General features: G+C 50.9%; 1 protein-coding gene across 5 annotated transcripts in view; it reads left to right on the top strand.

Moving 5' to 3' along the window:
- PODXL (podocalyxin like) overlaps window positions 1–22,823 on the top strand; it is a 44,822-nt gene extending 21,999 nt beyond the window's left edge. Inside the window, exons 1-9 of one of the 5 annotated variants that reach the window (XM_039704381.1) lie at window positions 3,782–3,815; window positions 6,855–7,682; window positions 9,761–9,918; window positions 10,403–10,468; window positions 15,517–15,673; window positions 16,462–16,517; window positions 16,598–16,762; window positions 18,064–18,120; window positions 19,298–22,823. In XM_039704381.1, coding sequence (XP_039560315.1) covers window positions 3,797–3,815; window positions 6,855–7,682; window positions 9,761–9,918; window positions 10,403–10,468; window positions 15,517–15,673; window positions 16,462–16,517; window positions 16,598–16,762; window positions 18,064–18,120; window positions 19,298–19,492 — 1,701 coding nt within the window. In that variant the 5' untranslated portion in view covers window positions 3,782–3,796 and the 3' untranslated portion in view covers window positions 19,493–22,823. Of the gene's footprint in view, window positions 1–3,781; window positions 3,816–6,854; window positions 7,683–9,760; window positions 9,919–10,402; window positions 10,469–15,516; window positions 15,674–16,461; window positions 16,518–16,597; window positions 16,763–18,063; window positions 18,121–19,297 lie in introns of those variants that run through there. The other 4 variants (XM_039704378.1, XM_039704380.1, XM_039704383.1 and 1 more) reach the window with 4 other exon arrangements.
- The last annotated feature ends 363 nt before the right edge of the window (window positions 22,824–23,186 follow it).

The raw sequence follows: 23,186 nt of genomic DNA, 5'->3' as shown, positions 1-23,186 counted from the left end.
TGCTGGGAGAGAATTATGTCTCTCTCTTTTCAGAAGATATGTGATTACCACACAGGGTGGCCTTCTGGCTACTGCAGGGATGTGATTCACTGCAAAATGCTGCAGACTTAGAGTCCTCAAGATGATGCTAGAATGCTGCGAGGACATGCCCAGATCTCCTGCTTAGGAGTATCTCCAGGCTGGCAGTGGAGTAGGAAGCCCTGGATGCTGCTCTCCATCTGGAGATGAGGCAAAACTGCTTGGGGTTTGAAGCACATCTATTTCTTCCCCCTGCCCTACTCTAAGTCCAGACAGTAAGGGTCTATTGGGAAGGGTTTTCAGGGCAGAGGCAGTGGCTGCAGATTACTTCAATTTGACAGTGGACAAAAGGGTATTTTCAACATTATTGCCTCAATCTCACTGTCACTTCCATGCACAATCTAAACAGCAGCACAGCAATTTGAAGAGTTTTTTAAAGAGTCTTTTCACAGCAGGGCAAAGGAGGTTCCCTGCTGACAATAAACCCAGTGGCTTTAAACCAGGGTCCAGGCACACTGATTTCATGAAACCATAGAATGGTTTGGTTTAGAAAGGACCTTAAAGATCATCTCATTCTAACCCCCCTGCTATGGACAGGGACAACTTCCATCATCCCAGATTGCTTTAAGCCCCACGCAACCTGGCCTGGGACACTTCCAGGGATCCAGGGGCAGCCACAGCTTCTCTGGGCACCCTGTCCCAGGGTCTCACCCCCAAAATCCCCTCCCCTGATCTGCTGCCCACACCTCTTTGAGGCAGCCCCTCCCCAAGTGTTACTGCAGCACTAATTAGACCCAGCCATTAGGTCTCATCTTTAACATTTTGCAGAGCAATTCTTTCAAAACTGTTCTGCAGCAGTTTTTATTCTGGCAGGGGTTTGGAGAGGATATGTTGCAGTGGATGATTGGACTGATGGATTAGAGGTGAATGCTCTGGCAGCTGCTGTTGGACCTTTCCCCATTCTCTAACCCAGGAAGCCAAGTTCATCTTTGGCCTGGGTGAAGCCATTTCATAAAGCTGATGGTGAGGCTGGCAGCAAAGGGGGTGGGTGATGCTCATTAGGAAAGCATCTTAAGACATGGAGAGTGCCAGGGTGATGTGTAAAATGTCCTTGTGCCACATGCCTCACTAAAATCTTCACAGGCAGCTCAGGAAGACCCTGTTTGGAACTCATCTATCCCTAAGCCAGTGGAAGGGAAAGAGCCTCTGCACAGGCAAAATTAAAAAGTCCTGTGAAGTAACCACTTGCTCTGGTAGCCCAGCTTAATTCCAGGATAAATAACACTGCTCTGTGATATTCTGCCAATCTGATCCCTCTCACAGTTTCAAAAGGAGGTGACAGATTTCCTGTCCTCTGCAGTGACTGGGCTCTGCTGCACCTCAGATACGGCTGCTTTGCAGCTGGTGGATAAAACCCTCCTTGCTCCCAGGAGCTTCTTGCAACGCAAAGAAAAGTCCAGGAGCTTCCTCACTCACTTTGGCAAATGCTGTCCCCTAGGAAAGGCCACCCCCTGAGCCTCAGCCCCTGCTTTGCCTTTGATGAACTCAACCCGCTGCCCCTGTTCAATCAGGAAAGGCTGCACAAAAGGGGAGGAAAATAGGAACTTCCTCAGGGCCTGGCTTACATCCCTTCCCCTTCCCTGGCTTGCTCAGGCTCCGTGGCTTTCTCATCCCACCTTGGGAGGAGCAGGAGCTGGCTGGCGTAAGGCTCCGAGCCGGGCTCAGCCCGCCGGCCTGGGGTGTGTCACCCACCATTTCCTAAGTTATTCTTTTGAGTTTCCTTTTCTCACTATTAATAGAATTTCAGCCAATATCTGAGCTGTTTCAACAAGGTGGATGGGGGGGAGACAGGGGGAGGCGTTACCAAAATAGGAAGCGGGAAGCTGTTGGGGAGGGAGTTAATCAGAGGAGCTGCAGGGAGAGGGAATAATCACTGGCTTTGGGTGGGCTCTGGGAGGATGGACGGGACGTGTCCTTTCACTTTGTATTTTCAGCCAGTTTGATTCTCTTTTTGCGCTCCAAACCTTGACCTTTCCAAAAAAGCTTCTCCCCCGAGTGCCTTCCCCAGCCTGCAAAATTCCACGTACTCACTGCACTGAGGTTACAACCAGAGCATCACTCCATGGCAAGGTTAAACTGGAAGAGAGACACTTCAGATGAGATATTAGTTGGAAATCAGTAGGAAATTTCTTCCTGTGAGGGTGATGATGACTTCAGAGAAGCCGTGTCTGCTCCACTCCTGAAAATGTTCAAGGCCAAGGCTTGGAGCATCCTGGATAGTGCAAGGTGTTCCTGCCCATGGCAGAAAGTTGGACTAGAGAGTCTTCAAGGTCCCATTAAACCCAAATAATTCTGTGATTCCATGAGTTAGAGGTGGTGCACAGCAGCTCAAAGTTGTGTCTGTAACTGCTATTGCAAGGAGCTGTGCTGGCACAAAGCAGCTCACCTTTCCTTTCACATTTTGGCTGACTTTTCACATCCCACCAGCCCCTGACCAGAGAACTCCCACACCATCCCCATCCACACCCTTCCAGCCTCCCAAAATGAGCCGAGCAAGCCCGTCTGGGTAATTAGCAATAAGGGAAAGTCGTCTCCCCTGCCGGCTGTGCCCATCCCAGACACACCGTATCGCAGGCCCGGCCATGGGATACACGTATCCGGACATGAAATCATGTTTTTGCAGCGCTCTCATTTCCTCCCGTTCGGCCGCCGAGCCCGCGGATGCGTGCAGGGCTCGCGCCCTCCTCCCACAGACCTACCCCACACCCAGCCCCGCAGGTTTGGGTTTTCTGAGGGACAAAAAAGAGAAGCACAGACCAACCTTTAAACTCACTGCAGCCAAGTCAAAATACGCCCAGTAGCTGCTAACTTGCTCTCATCTTCCCTAAAATGGGGAATTGGTGGCGGTCCAGAAAAGTGAAATCAAAAAAGCGGCCTTGGCGTGCCAAAATGCAGCCAGGAAGGTCAGGGGCAGGTGGTTTTTTTCTGCCTTCTGGAAAACAGGGTGAGGGACTCTGGCTGAAATTCAAGTGGATTTTCTTTTGGGAAGGGTCTCCTCTGGGTGAGGGGAGTGATAACTTGGAGGATCTCCATGCTCCATCCTCCTCCTCCTCCTCTCTCATAGATGCCTTAAATCCTTTTATCTCCGGGCTCACGGCATGAAGGGATCACTTGTCCCCTGCAAAAGGACTTACTGTATCTTTTGTGAGTGATTTTCATGCTGAAGGGGCCCCAGACATAATCCTGTCCTGTCTGGCTGTTCTTACCAGGGGTTTTCTCCTCCTTCAACCAGATCCTTTTCATTTCTTCTGTTGGGGACAGTTGTCAGGCCATACTGGCCACCAGCCCAGGCAAACAGGAGCTCGTTACCAGTTATTACCCTTGAGTCCACCACTGAAATTTGGCACAGGTGGCTAGAGAGGGGGGAAGAGATTATAAAACAACCATTTTCTGGCATTTTAAAGAGATACAGTATGCGTGGAAGGAAAACAGTGACTCCTGGGACTGTGGTGCTTGTTCTGTAGTTGTTTGTGCTTTGGAATTAAGTTTGCAATGGGTTTGCCTAAGTCAGGTCTTCTGTGGGTGGTGATTCTGCAAGACACCCAAAAAAAAGCAATTTTTCTAAATGAAATGCATTTTTTCCCCAAAGCTGCAGTGATACAGAGTCCCTGGACAAGAAACAACATTAAGCTCAGAGCAATAAAGCTGCAGGAAGGTATTGAGCCCCGTGACTGCAGCAGCACCTGGTGCAGCAGCAGTGAGAAAACATTTTAATTTAATGCAGCAGGATAGAAAAGGTAAATTTTGCTGACAGAAAGGTGTCCCAAAACCTGCAGGAGGGGTTTGGAGATTGATGGATGGATGTTGCTGCTCCTCTGTGGAAGAGAATCTCACCCAGCTGTGGCCACAGCCCCTCTCCACTGGTGTGTTGTAGGTCCAGCCCATGATACTTGGTCCCACTTAAATCACTGGTCCTGGCTTAACGAGGAAAAATAAATGGATTTTTAATGTCTCTTGACCTTAGTGAGGAGGAACACTAGAAGTGGATGCAGAGATACAGAAAGATAGGATACTAATGAGATTTTTGGGCACCAACTTGAGTCTTGATTATTTTCCCAGTTTTTGGTTGGTTTTTTTTTTTTTTTTTTTGGGGGGGGGGGTGGTGCTGTGCCACTCTGTGTGCCCCAAAAAAGACCCTTCTACCACCCCAGCCAGGACTAGCCTGCAGGATCTCACCAGACCTCTCCATTAGCAGAACAACCCCTTGATTTGGGCTTTTGCTCTCAGTTTTTTGCTAAAAGTGGTAAAATCCTATCTGTATCTCCCCAGGGTGGGACAGGAACGTGCTGGGGCAGGGATCCTGGTTCCTTGGATCACAGGGAGGTCCCAGCTGGCCACCAGGTCTGGCCTAGAGCCAAAGCATGGTCCTGTCTCCTTCTCTTGGACTGAGTTGAATTGAATTGAATTGTCTTTTTGACCTCTGTTGGGAGCCTTTAATTTCTGCCCCTCTGGGATGAGCCTGGGGCATGAAGAGGAAATGAGAGCAGTGGGGGGTTTCCTCCTTCCTTCCTTCCTTCCAGCCCTTTCTTTCTTTACATCTCTTTTGTATTGTCTCTACCTTTAGGGGATTTTTTGTACCTTTTTTGTTGTCAGACCCCCTGTCAAACTTTTACACCCTATTTATGGGACAGACCTGTCTCGTGGCTCACTGGATGCCTGGTCTCTCTCCAGCTTGGTGCAACCATCACTGACAATTCAAGCCACACAAACTGATAACACAACTAAGGAGGTGGTAGATCAAAACTCCCTCCTATCTTCAGCACCTGGGGTTCATCTCTCAGGACCCTGTGATGTTGTTTTACTTCTTTACCTCTTCTTCTCCTGCAGAGAGGGGTCAGCCTATAGGAAATATGACTTATCTCCACTAAAGCCCTTTTCCTGCAGATGTAATGGAAATGTTTTCTCACAAGCCAAGTGTTTCCTAAAATAATTCATGCCGCTACTTTCAGTTACACTCACATCTTGATTGTGTTTGCAGGAGGGGCTGCTCTTGGTGGCTGGTGAGGAAACCATGTTTTGGGAGGAGATCTGAACTTTTACAAAGGCACGGAGTGACATGGCAAGGGGTGATGGCTTTGAAGTGACAGAGGGCAGGGTTAGATGGGAAAAATGGGAAAAAATTCTTGTCTGGAAGGGTGGTGAGGCCCTGGCACAGGTTGCCCAGAGAAGCTGTGGTTGCCCCATCCCTGGAAACATTCAAGGCTGGATGGGGCTTGGAGCAGCTTGGGATAGTGGAAGGTGTCCCTGCCCATGGCAGGAGGGGTTGGAATGAGATGAGCTTTGAGGTCCCTTCCAACCCAAATCAGTCTGTGGTACTGTAATCCCCCTGAAACTGTCAGGCCGTTGTATGAGCTGTTCAGTGTAGGTCCATTCCAACTGAAATATTCTATATTCCATTCCTTTCCTTTCCATTCCCTGTTTGGATGCCTGTGCAAGGCCCAGCTGTAGCTCCTCTGCCTCCTCCAAACCCACCATGTCCCCAGGCAGTTCCCACAGGACCCCAAACTTCTTGAAGCCTCCCCATCCCAAATCCCACCCCCCCAGGTCCCTCTCAAGCCAGATCCTGACATGGCAGAGTTAAATTTTCCCACCAGAAACTTGAGCTTCATCAGATCTTTGATGCACAATCAGTGTCAACAGACAGGCTCTATAAGAGAGGATACTTTGCCTGCCTGCCAGCATGGAGAAACAAAGCAGGTCTCTGGAGAGCAGCATTAGGCTAAAAATCAGTCCTTGGTACTGTGACTCCTGCTTTGGAGGGTTGGAAATAATATATGAATGCTTCATGGGAAAAAAAAAACCCCAAAACATTATAGCAGTTCTTCTGCACCATCCCCAGATAGAAGAACCTTCTCCCCAAATCAGGTAATTGCTTTCATTCCAGAGGGATCCATGGATAAAGTGGCTCAGCCCACATTTCCTGAAAGGTGAAAAATTGGTCAAACTTTTCCAGGGGTGAATTTGAGCAAGAGCCCAGAACTGGTGATTGCCATGTAGGGAAATTCTCTGTGGCCATTGATGGAGCTCTTGTAGTGATTACAAACAGAAAGATAGACCTAGATTTTTATACTGGTTTAGCAGTGAAAATACCCCATTTTGGCATTGCAGCACATTGCAGAGCTCTCTGCAGTGGGAGAGTTCTCTCTTGTCAGGTGAGTTGTCCTTCAGCTGCATCCCCCACTGAGGAACAGTTTCATCATTTGAAAGTTTCAAGTATTCTTCCGAAACCAAACACAGATCTCTTTGCATGTGATAATGTGAGGTAATTGTTTGGGCTTAATGATCTTGGAGGTCTTTTCCAGCCTTAATGATTCTGTGATTTTGTGTCACCTTCTCACTTCAGGGATGTGGGAGGCCCTCACAGGAGGATGGACACTTGCAGTCAGTGCATCCCTTGTTTGTCCCCTTACAAGGGCTGGATCTGCTTTATTTTGGGAACCACTTACAGGGCTTTTCATGGAATCTGGTGGACCTCCCATCTGAGGGAGCCCTGTGTCCTGAGCCCAGCAGGCCTTGTCCTTCTGCTCTTGCTCTAAATTCCTGTTAGTTTGACTGTGTTTGGAGGTTCCTCTTTTCCTCCTCTGCTGATCTTCCTGCTGGACACAGTGATACCAGAACATGGAATTTGATATGACTTTGGAGAGCACAAGGCAAGCCCTGAGTGAATGACTTGTAGCTTATACCAGTGTTTACTTCTACAAATACATGTTCTGAGGGGACACCAAGGACAGTTTCCATAGTTCAGCATTTACTTTTGTGTTTTCACTTTTCCCCAGGTGTCAGCTCTCAGGATGTTACAGGCCCAACACAAGCCCCGACCGCCAGAACCACAGAAATCCCCACGACGACCAAGTCTTCAGACACTAGAGAGACCTCACCAACCACCTTTGCACCACCACCTACCACACTCCAAGCCACCACCACCACCACCACGGCGCAGCCCATTGTGGTAGCAACCACCCCTGCTCAAAGCATCACCACCACAGCCAAACCGGGAACGTCTCCGTCCCCCACTACCCCATCACCTACCACAGGGACAGCAGTCGCCCCCACAACATTTCAGGGCACATTGACTGCCACCAACACCCCATCCCGCACATCTGGGCAGCACAGCTCCTCACACAGCACCGCTAACCCCAAAACCACCACTGCTGCAAGCCCCGCTACTTTACAGCAGCCTGGTACTACAGCCAGCTCCGGAAGCTCAGGCCCCACCACTGCTGCAAAATCCGTCATCACTGATGCAGCCACTCCTCCAGGAGCTGCAGGGGCTGTTGACACACCCTCTCCCACCACAGCGTCTCAGGGAAAGCAGCCTTTGGATAATTTGCCTAACACCACTGTGAGCAGCCCCGTGCCGAGGACTGACCCTTCCCAAAGCTCCAAGGAGTGTGTTGTCCCTCGTCCACAATGTCCCACCAAGCAGCCGCCTTCTTCTTCCAGTTCTCCAGCCCAGGGACCAATCCCTTCCACCAGTCCTGGAAGCACCAAAACTTTTGTTACCCCTCTGACTGGATCCTCATCCCTTCCCTCCACTCCGACACCACAACCTGGCAGCAAAGACACGGTCCCAGAGGCAGCCACCATGACAGCTCCTGGGGCAGGTAACAGGAGACAGGAACCTTGGTTTCTTCTGCTGGGGAGGTCTTTTTGTGTTTTCTCTTTGGCTACCTGAGCACCTCCTGCCATTACGGGCTGTCACCACCTTGTCTCATGTTAGGACTTTCCAGCGCAGTTGTCTGTGTGACAAGCGCGTGTTAAAGTCCCTGTTGTCCTCGGTGGAGGTCGAGTCAATGCAGTCAGTGAAATTCAAGGAATGAATCAAGTGGCAAAGCGCAGGCACTGGCTTTTGGATGGACCAAATGGTGCCTGAAGCACCATCAACTGCAGTGGCTCCATCTTCAGTGATGGCAAACAGGAGCAGCAGTGATGGGTTGGGAACTGAGGCAGGAGAATTGGGGAAGCTGTCGGAATGCTGCCCGTGGGAGATCCCTGGTGCAGCTGACAGCTTAGGGAAGGCTGTCTGGGCATGCACAGAAAATGAGCTTTAGATGACTAAGGAGATTTTGTGGCTAAACTCTGAGTTTACAACCCCTGAGGAGTCTGACTTTGGTAGGACATCCATCAGTGCTGCAGGGAGGGCTTTGGCTGCTGCCTGCTGTCTAGGCAGCATTAGGAGTGTCCACGTGATGTTCAGGACCTTGCTGAACACCAGTAAGGTGTTTTCTGTGACCTCTGGAGTTTTACAGTCATGCTAGCTCCTGGGTGTCCTAGCGAGGCACAGTTCAGCCTCCCAAACTGGGATTTTGTCTGGTGGCATTCACAGGGAATTCACAGACCCTGTGGGACTGTGAGGGCTCCATGGAGCCTTCCAGACTCGGCTGGGATTGTAGGCTCAGCTCACATCTGGCTCTGAATAAAAGCTGTGATCACACCGGAGCCCTTCATTATCTTCCCCTGGAAAATGCTCTTCTTGACCCAATTTCCAGTTATCTGGAATACAGAAGCCACTCGAAAACCATCTCCATCCCCCTCAGCCTCTCAGCTGCTGGCATCACTGAGTGGGCCAAGGTTTCATTGCAAGGCCATCTTCACTGTCTTCCCCCAAGTCATGTTTTCATGTGTGGGCAGGAATGAGGTGAAAATATCTATGAAGGATGTTTCCTTTCTTTCCTCTCCTGCTCCACAGGACTGTTCTCCACTGAAGGATCATATATAAAATTATGTTAATTCAAATTGGGCCTCAAGCATTAAGCCTGAAGAGGTCTAAAAAACCCTTTATATTTAATAAATAGCTGGCAAAATTCACGAGAAACAGATGGCTTTGGAATTAATTCTCTCCTGGAGCCTTCAGAATGTGTCTGGGAGAGAAATATCCCTCATCTTTTCTGTGGAAGAGGTAGAAGTCCCAAGAGCAAACAGGCTGTGAGCATCCTGTGGCATTTTAATTCTCTTTGTCACCACTTAAGGATCAATTAGGAAGCCAGGGATGAAGATCCATGTCTTCAAAGGGGTCTGGGGAGGCAGGAGGCTGCTGTGCTCCTTGCCCTACTCCCACTGCACAAACAATTCTAAGATGACACAGAGCTTAACCAAGTCCTCAGAGGTGACCTCAGGTATCAGAGACACCTGAATGGGGCCGGTAGATTTGGGACTTGTGCCCTCCTGGAATACCAGGCAGGACACCCCAGGCTGTCTCCTGTAGAACCAGGCACTACTTCTAAGCTTGTCACCCTGGAATTTTTCCATGGAAGTGCAGTCAGCAGAGGTTATGGCATTACAGCCCCTCCCAACAGAGGCAGATCCAGGTCTGCGTCTGTTGAGGAAATCTCCATGGAAGACACCCCAGAAAAAGTGAAAGGAGGGTCAGTCACCCCACACTTCTCAGTGATTACCCAGCTACCCACACACAGCCATCCCATGGCCTTTGGTTCCTCTCTGATGAGTTTCAGCAGCAGAAAATAAAATCAGTAATCAGATTCTTTCCATATCAAAGCTAAATTTAAAATATATATAAAATTAAAGAAGCAATCTAAAGCCTCTCCAGAAGAATGAGCTTCAAGGCAGAACTAGAGACGAGAAGTGATTTTGAGGTGATGCCTAACAGGGCTGTGCCAGCTGTATCCTCTATACTGTGTCAGTGTTCTGTCTGCTTGTTTTTTGGTGCACACTGTGGAGCCAGACAAGAGTACCCAGGACACTGGACCTGCAACAGCCAAACCCACCAGTGCCCCCCAGAGCCCTGACAGTGCCCAGCATCCAGCCCCGGGAGACCAGACAGACCAGGCAGAGGGCTGCAGTTCTGGCCACCCACAACCCAACATTTCTTCCTCAAGCGAGGTAATGGCACCAAAAGGGAAGGTGGGCACCTCTCAGAGGGGTTGATTCAGCTCCGTCCCACGTGCAGTCTGCAGCTCTTCTTGCTGCTCCTGTGTCAGAGAGAGTAAAAATCTGCCAGCAAAGCAATTCCAGGCTGTAGAATCCCAGAACTGTTTGGGGTGGAAAGGACCTTTGGAGGTCATTTACTCCCATCCCTTTCTCCTGGAGCTTTCCAGATGAGACAATGAGGATGGAGGTGAAGGGGAGCGTGTCCAGGGAGGGGTCTGGAGCACCAGCAGCAACTGAGGGAGCTGGGAGGGCTCAGCCTGGGGAAAAGGAGGCTCAGGGAGAACCTTCTGGTTCTCTGCAACTCCCAGGAGGGTGCAGCAAGGAAGGGGTCAGGCTCTTTTCGCAGGAAAAAAATTGATGGGTTGTTGGATTGGTGACCAACTGTCCTTCCAACCTTTGTCCACCACTGAGAGCTGCTTTTCTTCTGCCTTTCCAGCTCATCTGTAAAGTACAGATGCAACATACCAGGCCCACCATCTACCTGAAAGAACCCAGAACCTGTGTAAGTACCATCTTTTTAACTTCCATGGAGAATTAGCAGATGGTGGAGGTTCAGATTTTAACCTGTGGTGCTCTGAGGATGTGAGAAAATGCTCAGAAATGAGGGAATTTCATCAAAGATGCAACCAATATAAAATGGTGAATGCAAACCCATGCTCAGCAGTGTCACCAGAGGGGGATGTGGCAGGAGGGCAAGAGGCCACTGTTGTCTTCTCCAAGTGGAAGGACCAGCTGAGGTCACCCAGGTCTTACAGAAAGTCCAATGGAAAATTTTAAAGGGGAAATCTTTCCCTATGACAGCAGGAAAGCTTTTTGCCTAAATTGAGGGGCTGATATTTTGTCCCAAAACCCAAGAAAAAAATTAGTGTTCCTCTACAGTTATTGTGCACTTGTGAGATCTTGTACCTCACTCTGGGCTAGGGTGGCATCCAACTGCAGAGCAACTGGGAAGAAAAGGAGCCTGGAGTCTGGGACTCACTGCTCCTCAATGCCCTCATAGAACCCTTAAGTGAGAAGGAAAAACTCCATTTCACTGGTTTCAGACCTTTTACAAGACCTGGGAGCAATAAAATGTGAATGGGAAGGCTGGGGGCAGGCAAGCCCAACTCAGGACCACACACGAGGACCCTTTCTGGTGGGTGGGCACTGTCTGCTGGTGTTCCTGAGGGATATCCACCTTCAGAATGGTTCTGGTGGAAACTGTGAGCTTCCTGGAACAGGGAAGACGCACTATACTGATAAATTCCAAATAGGAATAAGTGTTAAGTTGGTGATAAAGAAGATGAGACACCAGTCAATGGCTGGTGAGGCCCTGGCAGAATGACAGGGTAGGGCTCAGGAGTTTGGCATGATAATGCTCTGGTTTCTGGCAGTGTAAGCAGTGGAAAATTGGCACTTCAGGGACCTTCTCACAGCCTGTGCCATGGGCAGGAACACCTTCCACCAGACCAGATTGCTCCAAGCTCTGCCCAGCCTGGCCTTGGACACTTCCAGGGATGGGGCAGCTTCAGCTTCTCTGGACAACCTGCTCCAGTGTCTCACCATCCTCACAGTAAAGAATTTCTTCCTAATATCTAATCTAAATCTCTCCTCTTTTAACTTAAAACTGCTTTCTTTTGTCACTCCTGTCCTAAGTGAATCAGAACAGCCAAGTTGGAAGGGACTCTCCAAGTGAAGCCACAGTGTGTTCACAAAACCCCTCCAGACACATTACTGACCACAGCAGCTCTTGAAATTCCCTGTTCCTGGGTGATGGCCCTGCCTGGCAGCCCTGGACAAGGCTTGGACCTCCCAGCATCATCCACTGTGCTCCTGGAGGAGGGAAAGCACCTGCCTGCTGTCTGTGGTCACCTTCCTACTCTGGCTGCTGCTGGGTGTAAATGCTCCTTGCCCTCACACCTGCAGCAGTGCTGATGTCCTTAGTCATGCTCTGAATGCTGAGGATGATTCCAAGCAGGGGCCTTATTTCCATGACGCCCCAGCAGGATGGTCTCTCCTGAGACCATCCCTTTCCCCATGTGTTGTCTGCACACGGCTGCAGGTTCATGCTGGAAAACCTTCTCATCAATTTTTTTTACTGAATATATAAAAAAAATTCAATCAGATTGCCAAAATCCAATTTTGGAGCCTAAATGGACTTAGGACTGGGCTGGTGTTTAAAGTTTCCCCCCTCCTTCTGGGCACAGTGATGTTCCAGAGCTGCTGTCCTTCCCATGGAGCTGTTCTGGGAGGCTTTTGGAAGCAGGGATGGTGAGGCTGGAAAGCATCAGTGAGCTGAGGGATCACATCTTGGCATCATGGCCTGCTCCAGGGCCATGGAACACTGGAGCTGGTGAGCCAGGGAGTCTCCCACCCTGCTTCCTTTTGATTCTTCTGGGTGTAATAACGAGCCAGAGCATTGTTAGCACAAAATGCCAATTCAGGCCCAAAACAGCCACAGAAAGGTTCAGGGCTTCAAGGGTGCATCCTTCCATCCCATCGCCCTCCTTGGCTGCCAAAGCACCTCCCCCCAGCTCGCCCTTAACTTTCCACTCCTTGTATTCCTGAAAATTCCAGCCCACTTTGTGCCTCCCAAGCCGAGCAGATAACAGAGAAATGGCACTATCTGGTTTCCCTGCTTTGTAGGCCTGGTAAACACGTCTGTAGCCAAATCCTGACAGCAAAGTGAAAAAATCCTCTGCATTTCACAGCCCGTGGGAAAACAGGAAAGTGTGTGCTACAAGGAGAAGTGTTCCAGAAACAGCTCCAATCCTGCTCCGGGAACAAGCCAGAGTCGGGGTGGCATTGTACTAAAAATTCAGATCCAGCAAGAAGCCAGGGCAGTGTGGGGGCACCAGTGGTGGGGGACATTCTCCTTCTCATTCCTTTAATTACAGCAGGATCTTAATGAGTTTTTTAGTAAGACTTATTAGCTCAATACTTTACATTCTAGAGGATGACTTCTAAGGTCTGGCTCACCAACATATTTTCAGTTGGGTTTCCCCTGCTTTGGAAGGGAGGGATGGATGGAGGGATGGAGGGATGGATGAATGGATGGGTGGGTGGGTGGATGGATGGATGGATGGATGGATGGATGCTCCTCACCCTAACCCCAAAATGAGTTAGGTGAAGCAAGCAGTGACGATGACAGAGGTGACTGGTGTAGCCTGAGCTGTGGTTCAGCCACACAACCCCGTGCCCATCTCCCAGGTGTTCCTCCTCCATCGTGTCCCCCACCTGGACACAGATGTGTCCAAGGAGTCAGTGGATTCTGGGGAGCACCAGAACCTGCTGCAGGAGGGGATGCAAAAAACACAGCAGGACCCCTCGAGCCCACTGGAATTGCTGAGTGCCACCCACTGGTCTGGGGACACAGGACAGTCCCCGGAGCAGTGGAGGGAGTCCCTCACCGAGCAGGGTCGCGGTCCCCCCTCACCCCGCGCAGCTGGCGGGGGTGGATTGTTGACTCAAGTGCTGTTACCTCATTCGGGGATGTTGGTTTTAGGTCCCCGCCAGTGTGGGAACCGGATCCGAGCCGCTCGGCAGCGCCTGTCAACTCCGGCCAAGGAATGCGAGCGGCTCCGGCGGCGAGGGGGAGCTGCCGGGGGCATCCCTGCCGGCCAGCGGCCTCACCCTGCCCCTCTCCAGCCCTGGAACGGGCTGATCCCTCCAGTTCACCCTCTGAAGGGCTTCAGGCACTGCTCGCCAGCTGCCACTGGAGTGCTCTCAGCGAGGTTTTAGCCTCGCATCCCATTTTCCTCCCTATCCTAAAAAAGAGTCTTTTCCCTGCCACGGGGTGGTAGGGGAAGAAACAGGTTATTGAGGGCTCGGAGAAAGCAGAGCTGCGGCAAAACCAGGGGAAGGAGGATGCAGGGAGGCAGCAGAGGCCTTCCCTTCCTCTGCCAAGCAGAAAGTGCTGCACAGACAGGGACTGGTAAATCACAGGACATTCCAAGCGTAGGAGCACAACCCAGCGTCCAGACGCGATAAAACCACCAAGCTGCAGCCCCCTCCTCCCTGTCCTGCTGGGAACCAGCTTTGCAGGCAACGCTGCCCTCGGGCTGGGGCAGATTTCCCACCCAGCTCTTTTCCCAGGGATGGTACAACCCCACAGAGGGGCCCCGGGGAAGCTGTCCCGGTGCAAAGCGAAAGGACAGGCAAGGGACAGTGGCCGTTCCCAGGGACAGCCAAGCCTCCCGATGCTGAGCTCTGTACCCGGGGCCAGCCTTCCGCCCCGGCAAGTGCATCCTGTCTCCACTGCTGCTTCCCAAATATTTAGATAAGATGGGGTGAGATTAGGCGCGTCCCTGGGCGCGCAGCTCCCATCCCTGCGGTGCAGCAAGCGGGGTGCTGCCAGCCACGGTGGTGTTGGGATGGGAGGGGAAGGTTTGGGGTGATGGAGCAGGCAGCAGCAGAGCCCTTCCCAGCCAGGCACCTCATTTCAGCAGGGATTAAAGACTTTTACACACAGGATCACCTGCACATGAAAGACTTGTGCACACAGGAGCTGTAAATACAGCACCTCTCATATAGCACCTGTGAGGGCAGGTCTGTGCACAGAATCATGGAAGGATTTAGGTTGGAAAAGCCCACTAATATCATAAATTTCAACCATTAACCCGTGTCCCCAAGTGCCACACCCACACGTCAGGATCTGTGCAGGCAGGAGGGTGATCACCTTAGTAAGCTCTCAGCTGCTACAAAGCATCGAGCAAAAAACCTCAGGAACACCCCAGAGAGAGAGTGGGCTCCATCCACCCCTCTCCCATCTCTCCAGGGATGCTTTGGTTTGCCCAGAGAAACTGTGGTTTCCCATCCCTGGACGTGTTGAAGGCCAGGTTGGAGGCACTTAGAGCAATCTGGTCTATGGAAGGTGTCCCTGCCCATGGCAGGAAGTGGAACTAGATGATGTTTTGGGTCCCTTCTAACCCAAAACACTCCGTGATTCATTCTGTGATTCTATCCAAAAGCAAGACCCATTCTCTTGCTCCTCCCTGCAGAGCTGCTTTCTTGCTCTTCCCTGCAAAGTTTTAGGCAGGACAGGGACCTGTGTTGTTGGGGACAGAGGGTAGAAAGGCTGGAGATGCCTGTGGGGGAACTGCGGGGCTGCACAGCCCAGCCCTGGTCCCGCTGTGGCCCCCTGGCCTCCCCAGCTCCCCCGCCCCGCTTCCCTCAGGGACCTGCTATTCCTGGAACACCGAAAGCTGCGGCTCACAGATAAGGCTGGTGCAGGGCCCCGGTGAGGAACGGCAGCCAAGAGCTCGGCTCCTTGCAAAGAAACTACTTTTGAACTTTTCCTGTTCCTCGGGAGGGCCGGCGGCAGCCGGGCAGTGCACAGGGAGGAGGGAAGATCACAGAATCCGTTTGGTTGGGAAAGACCTCTGAGGTCACCGAGTCCAACCTATGACCCAACACCGCCTTGTCCACCAAACCACGGCACAGAGGGGCACATCCAGTCTTAAAGGGGTCATTCTGTAAGGATGGGACGTCCTGCACCCCTGGTGATGGGGAGGGATGATCCTGGGCAGTCCCTGGGTGGGGGAGCAGTGCTGACCCTCGCTGTCACTGCAGGATGAGTGGAAGGCTGCCAGCAACAACACCTCCTTCTATGAGACCTTCTGCTCCACGGCCCAGCACGTGTTTGATGCCAGCAGGGACAACTGCACGGTGACACTGACAGCCTGCAAGAGCCCCTCCAGGCACTGGGACGTGCGGGTGGTCCTGCACCGTGAGTATGATCCCCCCTCCTGCTGCAGGGGGACAGAGAGGCACTGGGGACCCCAGAGCTGGAGGCTTCTAGAGCTTGACCAAAGGGCTAAAGGGCTCTGTTCTGTCCCATCCCAGTGGTCTGGGAGAGGAACGATCCCAGAAATCCTCTGCGCCCCAAGGAATGCACCAGACCCTTCTGCCATGTTGAGTCAAGCCACTGAGCAGTCTCCAGGAGGAAGAATTCCTCCCAGGTGGTTAAAATTGGGTGCCCAGTTCAAATCCTTCCCCAAAGACCACACAGAGGTTCTCACCCATGTCAGAGCTCTGTTGGAATACCCAGCTCAGCCTGGGTGTGCCCAAACATTGCTTTAGGAACAGAGTGCCTGGGAGATGGAGACATCCTGCTGCCCTAGCATGAGGGGGAGGAAGGCCTGAACTCCATCCTGCTCTTACTCATCATCAGAGCAGGAGTTGGGTGGGTGATCCAGACTCCACATCCAACCTCAGGGAAGGCACCCAGGCACGGCAGACTAATCCTTGAGGAGACAAGTACAGCCCCTCACTGGCCTTGCTCATAAATCACCCACTGAAGATGGTGGTGGAGCCTGGAGGCTCTGGGGCTCTCCCCCTTCCAGAAGAGATCCTGGTTCCTGGTCAGGCTGTGAAGTACCTACAAGGGTTGGCTTCATCCCCACACATCTTCAGCTACCTCCTCCAGAAACTGGGTCACCCCTCTGATGAGGGGATGGTGGCACAACCTGTCCTTGCCCACACCTTGTGCTCACTGAAGCCTTTTTCTTCCCCCAGTTCCTCTGGACTCTGAAGAATTCCTCAAAAAGCTGAAGGAGGACAAGTTAGAGGAGGTAAGTGGGTCCCTGGTCACGGCACAGCTGCCCCAGGGGTGTCCCTGGCACAGGAGCCTGACCTGTCCCTTCTGTGGCAGCTTGGCATCGTCAACATCACCTCTGACAAGATGGTGGAGGACACGACCATCAACGACGAGTTCAGCACGCCCCTGATCATCACCATCATCACCCTGGCCGGGTCCCTGCTGCTCGTCGCGGCCATCTACGGCTGCCACCAGCGCTTCTCCCAAAAGAAGGACCAGGTAGGGTGGCAGGAGGGTGGGACAGGTATGCCAAGACCTTTTCCATCCCAGAAGCATCTTCAGGAGATGAGGATCATCAGTGTTGCTGTCTCTCATGGTGGAGACATCCTGGTTTGCCCAGTGGGCACAACCTTGGGTTGTAATTTTGACAAGGCTTTCTCAATCCTAAACCCCATTCCAAAACCAAGCTGTACCTCTCAAAAAATTTCTTGAAATACTTTTACAAGCAGTAGAGCTGGGTTGGGTGCCAGGGAGCCCCAGGCTGTGTGCAGGAAAGAAGGAGGGTGTCAGCAGGAGGGGCATCAACACTGCAGGGCTCAGCCTTTGCAAGAGCTGGGCCAGGGCCAAATTTCAGAGCAGCAGCAGCAGCAGGATTTAAGGAAGAACCAACACAGAAAGAGAAAATAATGTGATTTTTATCTCAGGAAGCAATCCTAGTTGATTTTAGTGTAGCATCCACCTGCAAGGACTGGCCATTCCCACACCCTGGGGCACCGAGGTTTGCACTGGTCCCAGCTGTTCCTGAGGATTTAGCTCTAGGGCAGGCAGAAACAGAAAAGGAAAATAATTATGAAATCAGATTATGCAATCAGGGTAAACCACCCTCCCGATGGAGAGGCAAACCTACTTCAAATCACTTTCCTCTGGACCAGCTCATCCTTTCTCAGCAATCCCAACCTCTGCCCCACGGGAAAACAAGGGATAAAGCTTTAAATATTTACAGTGCAAGGTAGGTGAACACAGGAGGGAGGCAAGAGCAAATTAATGCTCCTGTCAGACTTGTTTGTACTTACCAGGCTTGATTTTTAGGGAAGAGGCAACACCTCAATAAACATTTGACCTGCACTGTGTCCCCTTGGAGCTTCCAGGGTTTCATCATCCCTTGCAGGAAACCTCCATGGCTGGCATGAAAAACATCCCACCAGGGACAAATAACAGCATAACATGCCCCATGTTGTTCAGAAAATGGGTAGAAATAAGGTATTTTTAGTGATGGGAACACGTGTTCCTAAAATAACCTGGTGCAGAGGAATAGGTACCAGTCCAATTTGGATGTTCCAGAGGTAAATTCCCACCAGACACAGGGTAAAATAGCAAAACCAAAGCAAGGGATGCCATTTCCGAAAATCAAACACATTCCTCCTTCCTGGCTTTGTTTTTGGGTGGTTTCTTTTGTTCTCCTTCTGTTTCGTTTCCAAAAATGACTTGAAAGTTTTTTTTTTTTCTATTTTATTTTTTTTTTCTCCAACCCTCCTCGCCCCCCACCTCCCTCCCTGTTGTTTTATCTTGGAAATACTCAGAACATCCACCCTGATGTCCCCGGGTTTGATGATGGACATGTGGCCCTGATCTTTAATGTGAGTTCCAACACAGGGATCGGAGGGGCGGGCGCCGCATCCGTAACACCCCCAGCTCTCACCTCCGGCGCTTGGTAGGGCCCAGGAGCTTTTAACAGGACTAAAGCCCAGCTTTACAGCCCCTTTCCCCTCGCTGCATGGCTGGAAGGTGCCTTGCCATGGTGGGAGACCAGTAATCCCACAGGGAAGCAGCCCTTGGGAGAGCCCAGGTGTGTCCTCTGCTTTCGAGCATCCCACGAGTGACACAGGGGACTCCCAGCAGCGCCTCTGCAGCCTCTCTGCCAGCACCAAGCCCTGCAGTTTTGCTTCTCCATCCCTCTCCTTCTCCATGGATTCCCTCCCACGCCTGTCTCCTGACATTTATGAGAGCACTGTAACAGAGCAAGCTGTGAATCCAGGCAGATTTTAACAGGGCTCCCCAAAAAGGGCTGAGCAAGGATTGCAGCTCCCCACTGAATCCTTCTAGGGAAGGACAGGGATGAAGGACCCACCAAGAGCCCTGTGCTTCCCAAAAAGGACTGAGCAAGGACTGCAGCTCCCCACTGAATCCCTCTAGGGAAGGATGGGGATGCAGAAGCCCAAGTGAATGCAAAATTAGGATGGGCTGGGGTTCTGCCAAGGAATGAAGGGCTGAGCTGGAGCCTGAAGCACATCACACCAAAGGACCAGGGTGGTGAAAGTGTGTGATTCCATCTTTCCCTGTCTGCTTCCCACTGAGAGTTCCAGAATGAGGAAGGATAATGCTCAAGACCTGGCAGATGGGAGCTGCCCCTCAGTAAAGAAGAAGAATAATAAAGCAATTAGAAAAAGGACAGGGGTGGATAGAAAGGGGAGGGGAAGAGAAGATTTGAGGTAGGGAGGCAGGAGTTGGGATGCAGTGTTGCTCAACCTCTTCCCAAGGTCCTGGATGGAACAAACTGAAGCTGGCAGCTGCTCCTGGAGGTTTTCCACATGTCTGGCTGCTCTTTCCTCCTTCCCATCATCAGCAGAGTCTTCCTCTTGCCAGCTCCATGCTATCCCCTCGCTGCCCCCTGCCTCAACCTCACCATGAAAGTCTCTATATGTAGCCATATAAATCTATATGGGGCAGCTGTCACAGCTGGCTGAGCCCTGAGGTGACACTTGCAGCATGGCCAAGGTGTTGTCCAGTGGGGTTTATGGTTTTCTTTCCTCATAGCAGCGCCTGACTGAGGAGATGCAGACCATGGAGAATGGCTACCACGACAACCCTACGCTGGAGGTGATGGAGACCTCCTCTGAAATGCAGGAGAAGAAGGTGAACCTCAACGGGGAGCTGGGGGACAGCTGGATCGTTCCTCTGGACACCCTCATGAAGGAGGACCTGGAGGAAGAGGAGGACACGCATTTATAGGATGCAGAACTTGATCAAGAGAAAAACAACCACCCCCCCCAAAAAAAAACCCATAAACCCTACACACACGCACACAGAGCTCCAAAATAAGGCAAAATTCCCCCCAAAAAGCAAAAAATCCCTTAATGAACTAATCGTGGCCCCTCGTGCCACCACATGGGGTGCAGGATGGAAAAGAAAAGGACATGAGAAGACACCTCTGGGGCACAACAACACAAGCCACTTTGGTGGCTACATCTGGCCAAGCATCCTCCCACCCCCATCCACCTCCCACGCCAGACCTGACCAGCCATGGGCAAACAGGGTGGCTTTGCTCCTGAAGAGCTGCTGGTGTCTCCTCCAAGCATGTCCCCTCCCATCCCACATCTGACCACGTCAGCCACATCCTCCAGCTACCGAGTGACTCAAAAATCAAGAGAAATAAAATAAATAGGATGGGAGATGGAGTGCATCTGATAGCAAAGCAGCACCTGGCAATTACAGCTCGACAAATCCTCTGGCCCACGCTGTTTAGTCATCACCCTGCCCTCCCTGACACCTAGGTAGTGAATGAAAAAAAAGCTGGAACAGCCTGTTCCTTTTTAATCCAGTTTCCAGCCTCTCCTCAGAGCTGAAACGCACAAGAGCCCTCGTTGTTCCATAGGCAAATGGATGCATCCAGACCCAGGGATGGCAGGGATGCAGCAGTGCCAAGGGATGCTCAGCCCCCGTGCCAAGGGCTGAGGAACAGATCCTGCACCCACCTGGAGACCAAGAGAGGTGCAGCAGCTTCTTGTTGTGAAAGGATGAGATGGAGAGAGAGGAAAAGGAGGAACTCCTTGAGTTCATCCCTCTTCAGGAAGGGTGTGGAGAGCAAGAGCGATGCCTGGTCTCTAGCCCAGGTGTGGTGCTGGGGGTTTTGTGGTGCAGGAGCCCAGCTCTGGTGCTGCATTTCCCTCTGGAAGGATCACTTGCCTTCCAGGAATTACACAGCAGCATCTCACAGTGCTCATCCATCCTCCACGAGACTGTGGGACACACGCACCACGATGGTTTGTGATTTTTGAGGGCACATTTTCCTGCATGAGCAGCAGAAGAGGTAGAGGAGCAGCAGAACGTGAGCCAGGGAGCTCAGTGGTATTCAGGTGGCCTTGGTGTTTCACACCCTCAAGGTTTAAAAGCTCAGCCTCCAGCTCTTCTTCACAAGCCACTAAAATAACAGAGACCTGCAAAGCAACTTCCAGCTCAGCAGCAAAGCTGGGACTGAGCTTTGTCCTGCAGCCCTTGGTCTGTCAGCCAGGTCTCCCTTTGCTGAAGCCTTTAAAGGAGAGAAGAAAAACATGGCTGGACTGAGGCCATTTCTGGATTTTGACTCCTCACCACAGCTCCTAAATGGCTCTAAAAAGCTGGGGAGAGGTTCATGCCTTTGCTCTGGTGAAGCAGCTCAGCCCTGGCAGAGGCAGGGATCATCCTCCAGCACACGAGGACCAGAAGGTCACTTGGCTGAGTCCCTCTCCCAGCGTGAGGATGGTGCTTGTCCCAAACCCTCTGCAAGCCAGAGGAGCTGCAGACAAGAGCAAGGCCCTTCTCCTCTCCATAAACCAAGGCACAGTGGGGAGATTTCCTCTGGGCTCTGCCACCAAGTCAACCCGACTGGGATCTGCTCCCGTGGCTGCCCTGAATGAGGGGAAAAGCAGAGCCAAGCAATGGGAAGTTTGGAGAAACCCTGGTGGAGGAGCTGGGAGTACTCAGGAAGGAGGGGATTGGGGTGTTTCATTCAGCCACAGGACAGGCACTGGCAGAAGATACAAGTGGCTCTTCCTCCTTCTGTCCTGCACTGAAGGGGAGAGTCTGAAGTGTTCAAACCTTTCTATTTTTGTATGTAAATATTCCTGCTATTCATTAGCAATGTATTCCGCACACTTCACTTACCTGTGCACTGCACTATGGGGAAGTAATTTTGGAGGGGAGGGGAAATAACAACTAAAATAAATTTAAAAAAAAAATTTAAATCTTAAAAATAAAAAAAAAAGAAAAAGCTAAAGGCCAGCCTGGTAGGAGAATAAAATTTGACATGAAGCAGAAAAACACCTCTTGCCCAGGTAACTTTGTGCCACAGCTTTGTCCGTGTTCTGGCAGCATCAAGTTCAGCTCTTTAACACAGCCACAAGTCTCAGAGAATGGGACTCAACATCCACAACTGCTCTTGTGAGCAGTGTGGCCTCCCAGCTGCCCTGACAGACAAGCAGCAGGTCCATGACCTCACATTTCTGTCCATCCCAGAAAACAAACACAGGGAAAACACAGGGCAGCAGCAATGCTGTGACCAGGGCTGGAGTTGTCACAAGGACACCCCTGGCAGGGCATCTCCAGGCTTTGGCATGTGCCTAAAGATTCCCCCTTCCCAGCAAAGAGATGCCAAAGTGCTTTAATGAGTCAGGTCCAAAGACTTTCCAAGAGAATCCTACAGAGGCTTGAGATCAAGTAACCTTAAATCTTTCCGAGCAGAGACCAGTGAGGATATTAACTGCTCAGCAAGTGCTTATAGTGATTTATATTTGAATAGGAATTGTACATTTATTTATTTTTCCAGACACCATATTTTTAAACCACTAATATTTTATAGTAGATTTTCCTTCCCCTATTTAAAAGAACTATTTCCACAGGAAAAGAAAACAGTACTTTTTGGTTTTTTTTTAATGTTGAGAACATTCTTTTTTTGGAAAAAAAAAAATCAGGTAGGAAATGCAGCAATGAGCATCTTTGGCCTTAACCCTTCCCTTTGTAGACTGTAGCCATAATTGTTAGACCAAAAATAATAAATAAAAATAAAAGATTTACTGAGGCATTTCCTTCCTCCCTCCCTGCGCTCCTCTTCTCTGCCCCAAAACAGCTTTAACATCCCACACATTGTACAAAGAGATTCCTGCTCTTACCTTTCAGCGAGAGCTTTACAAGCAGCTCAGATGCCCTTGCAAGAGACTTTTCTATTTTCAGATTCAAGAGGAAACATGTAAATACTTTAGGAGCATTTTATCTCCCGCTCACAGTGCCGTGACCCAACTGATGAGGTTGATGCTGTGACTGCTGCCTACAGAAGACACACAGAAGTCATAATCCATGAGGGACTGGTGAAGGAAAACTTAATTCCCCAGGTGGTTACCTGTTGAACCTTGCACATATAGCAGAGCTCTTACATACTGTGTGTAGCAGCACCTCTCACGGGGACAGGAGTCTGATTTACACTGGAATTTACTGAGGAACTGGATTGTAAGAGATTATTCTTGCATTTTCCTACAAATATATTTTGAGAGCATCATGTATTTCTGTCAATAAATATTCTTATGTAAAAGGCTTGTGTCTTTGGATGAGTGAGGAGGGGTGGGCAGGGGAGAGGACAAGTTCAAGGGCCACAATTTCCTGCTCTGGAGAGGCTCCATGGGAAAACACTGGACCAGCTGGAACAAAACCAACCCAGACCTTCAAGGTAGCCAGCCATGGAAAAGCTTGTATTTTTCCTGTGCAGAAGGAAGTATTACAGTGGTGGAAAATCTATGAAATTTAAAAACCAGGGGACTCAGAGGGGTGGGAAGCTGGGGTGATACGAGGGCACCCCCACCACAGCCTGAGCACTTGCCTGAGCTCTTGGTGCCTTCAGGCTGTCAGAGGGGAAGGCAACTCATCCTTATTTCTGCATTTCACCCTTATCTCTGCA

Source organism: Passer montanus, unplaced genomic scaffold (assembly GCF_014805655.1).
Source record: "Passer montanus isolate IOZ18808 unplaced genomic scaffold, ASM1480565v1 scaffold173, whole genome shotgun sequence".
In the NCBI taxonomy this organism is placed as follows: domain Eukaryota; kingdom Metazoa; phylum Chordata; class Aves; order Passeriformes; family Passeridae; genus Passer; species Passer montanus.
The sequence above is the reverse complement of the archived record's forward strand: the minus strand, read 5'-3'. Positions and strand labels throughout refer to the sequence as shown.